At 50.3% G+C, this 3,613-nt stretch overlaps 1 protein-coding gene across 1 annotated transcript, besides 2 other annotated features; it reads left to right on the top strand.

Moving 5' to 3' along the window:
* Positions 1 to 3,613: a sequence feature (heterozygous, non-Esmeraldo-like haplotype).
* Positions 1,346 to 1,406: a sequence feature (A-rich).
* Tc00.1047053437121.9 (hypothetical protein, conserved) lies at positions 1,466 to 3,613 on the top strand (the record flags this gene model as incomplete). The annotated part of the gene is made up of 1 exon (XM_797971.1): positions 1,466 to 3,613. A coding segment is annotated over one exon (2,148 nt), but the record flags the coding sequence as incomplete, so codon positions are not given.

Below are 3,613 nucleotides of genomic sequence, written 5' to 3'. Positions count from 1 at the left end.
TGTGCACTTTTACTCCCTGAAGTGGATCCGACGGCGGATGAATCCAACGGCACGCGACTGTGTTGACGATTTGTGGAAGGACACTGTGTTACGATTCGTCATTTAGACGAGCGATGGGAACGAAATGAATTTGCGGAACTCCGCACAGCATGCGCTGCTTGTGAAAAGGGCGGGTATTATTTGTAGAGCCATGGAGGGGCCTGTCGCGGGGTGGGCCGGCGGTGGTGGACAAGCCGTCAGTGCGTGGATGGCGGTTCATCGCATTGCCAAGGGCACGGAACGCCCATGAGGACGCCGGGGTCATGGTTGCTCTGCCATTTCACATTTCACAGTATCTTAGCGCATTATGGGACGAAGCCGCCGCTTTACTGGATGTGGATGCGCCTTTTTACAGGTAGCTCTTTTGGCGGATATGCACGGGCGAGTTTTGGCTGTCGAGTGGGATTTGTGGATCTTGTGGAATTGACTCGCCCCCACACGGGCCACGAGTGTTGTCCGAAAGTTCCCCGCACCACCGCGAGGGTCTTGGCGGAAGACCCCGAGATGGTAAGACCGCAGTCTGTGGCGCCGCGCGTGGTAAGGAGACTTCTGTTGGGATTAGCAGTATCCGAACCAGCGGGCGGCGGAGGAGCGTGGTTCGACGGGACCAATGTGCGGCCAAAAAGTGGCGCCAACAGGAGAACAGGAGGTCCTTGCCAAGTGGTGTGGATCTATTGGCTTATCGTTCAGCCGCGAGACGAAGAGCGCCGCCTTGAGGCACGATGCGAATACGAGGATTGAGGGAGGCCGCGTTTCTCCGAAAGCATGCAGCTGAGGGTGTGGATGGTGTGGCCCCCGTACGATGCTGCGCGGCGGTGCGGTGAACATTTCTTGAAAATACTTTTAAAAACGGAGGATTAATCCGTGTATTTGATTGCAGAAGCATTCTGAACGAGCAGGACTGGGCATCCTCACATGTGTGTCGATGATTTGACCGTTTTGCACCCATTGGTTAAAGGAATGATGCGCTTGGAAAGCCTTAGTGACGAAGCTGTTGCTGTTGATGAGCTTTTGCGCAATCACCGTGTGCTAACCAAATGGCGATACGTGAACTTAGAAGGCTTCCTTTGAGGAAGTGCTATTAGGGGTATGGATATGGAGAAGAGGGACTTTGGGTGGCGGTGGAGTGCGCATTAGGTAACTGTCTTTTTGCCATTACCTAGCGGTCATTAGAAATGAGGAGTTGTTTTTGAATCTGTGTTGGGTATTGCATTAATGTGCGTGAGTGAACAGTGACGATACGGGGAAAATACATTGTGATCCCTCTATTCTTCTCATTTTTTAAAGGGAAAAGTGGGGCATAGAATATTCTTGTGTTTATTTATATATTTTTTTTTGCGTGCGTATTTTGTTTTCTTTCTTGTTTTCTGGCCACCCATACGTGCATACTTTAAGCGTCTGCAGCTAGCAAAGGTGTGGTGAAGAGATGAGGATGCCTCTCTGTCTTCTCATGTGTCTGGCCGTTATCATCATTGGCGTTGCGGCGGTCGATTTTTGTCCCGAGGATGGTATTTTGTACCCTATTGCAGTCGGGGATACGGTGTATGGTCACGTCAGCAGTCCGACCGGTGAGTCGTGCGCGCACGCGTCACTGCGCATACTCGTGCCGCCTCCTCCGTCAAACCTTCTCCTGCTGACCGGCGGGTGGCAGTATCTTTTTGGCGCGGTGGTCGAGGGTGCGCTCCCCGCTAAAGTGACATTTTCAATTATTGCTCTCTGCGACGGTATTGAAGTTTGCCGCGCAAATATTCGCTATGAGGTTGACCCGAACGCCTCGACGAATGTCCCTCCGACGCCCACGGAGTCTTCAAAAACCACGACCACAACGAAATTGCCATTGTACCCGCCGTGCGCTGCATCTCAGGACGAATATCAACTGGTGATTTTGCCTGGTAAACCGAATATTGCAACATTACCTACCAGCGCTGTACAATTGTTCTGTCCTGGTGGCCTCCAAGCATCCATCACCCAGCCCGCAATTGGTTCTGCTGCCGTGCTGGGTCCAAATTCCTTGCAGTTTGTGTATGCTTCTCCGGATGACGAAGTGGAAGCGAACATCACGCTCCCCTATGAAGTTAAGTGTGAAAGGAATGTGATATGTGCAGGCGTGATGAGAATTTGGCTTCACGAAAATATTTTACGGTGCCCGAAGGATCACCTGTTGTACGATGTGAAACCGGGGGCACGACTAAATGCGACCCTCGATACTGGTGCCTCTTGTGGTGGTGCTCTGCGTGCGCGTCTTCGAACGCGGAATGCTGCAGACATCAAGTTTCATGATGGAGTATCCTTTACATTTAATGCGTCCGGTAAAGAAGAAGATGTAATCTTTAACGCTCGCTTGTATTGCGATGACATGACTCTCTGCGATGTTACATTTGCCCTTATCGTCACAAATGAACCACGGCCGAGCCCTACAGAAGCCCCACATACAGATTCTACTCCGGCTCCAACTGCCGCTCCTATTGCCATTTGTAACGAGCAGTTTAATTTCACTGTACCGGTAGGAACAGAGTTGCGAGGCAAATTGCACGTAGAGGTCGATGGATGCGGCCTTGTGACGTATCATCAGTCTCTTTATTCCTCCAGAAAGAACCTTCAACTAAATATTATTGGCGATTTTGTCTACTCGGCCCCAGCGGAGGAAGCTGTTGATAAGCTTCCAGTTGATGTTTCATGCGTCACTAAATTTTGGTGTCTTACTTACATCACAATTACTTCTTACATAGATTTGACGCCGACAGATTCTTCCACTACTCCAGCGCCAACCACTGTGCCCGTCCCGGCGTGTGCCAACGTGTATTATTACCAAACAGCGCCTGGTGTTGCCTTAAGCGACTCTCTTAACGGCATGCCAGGGCAGGACCCATGTGCATATGGTCGTTATTTTTCTTTGATTTTTCCGCCTAGCGTGGGAAAGCTGGATTTGACTCCTATTGGTGACTTTCTTTATCGTCCCGAAAGAAATGAGGGGTCATGCCACTTTTCCTTTAGCATGTATTGTCTTAATAAACTGTATTGTCAGGGCAATGCCTACATTCTTGTGAGCAGTGAACGGACATTACCTCCAAGTGGTGGTAAGAACGGGAGTTCCACTCCTGCGCCGTCGCCCCCAAGTGAGGTGAAAAATAAACAGATTAAATGCCGAGGGAAATGCAATGAAAAAGCATGGAAAACTTATCCTAACCCGGCGATATGGGATAATTCACCTGGTGCTGGTTACGCACGGCGTGACGGTCACGCTGTCGATGAGATTCAGGTGGCTTGGATGAACAATTCTATCGTTATTACTGTGTACACAATTATCGGCAACCTTGGTGTGCGCTTTCCGACCTTTGAGCCTCTTAATCGCACTGTGGGAAAGTACTTTGAGCCGAAAGATTTTGAGGGGGTTGTACAGCCATCGTCGCTAGGTTTTGAGCTGAGCTGCTTGGCCAATCAAGGCTCCATTGGCATGGGAGAAGATGTGTGGCGCTGGAAAACTCTTGGAAACGGGACTGGGAGTGGATCCGTTGGGGCATTATACAATAAGGGCACGTCATGGTATCAGAAGTTTGGTGGAAAGCACATTGGG

Source organism: Trypanosoma cruzi, genomic scaffold (assembly GCF_000209065.1).
Source record: "Trypanosoma cruzi strain CL Brener 1047053516697 genomic scaffold, whole genome shotgun sequence".
Taxonomy (NCBI): Eukaryota; Euglenozoa; class Kinetoplastea; order Trypanosomatida; family Trypanosomatidae; genus Trypanosoma; species Trypanosoma cruzi.
Note: the sequence above shows the minus strand (reverse complement) of the source record. Positions and strands in the feature narration are given on the sequence as shown.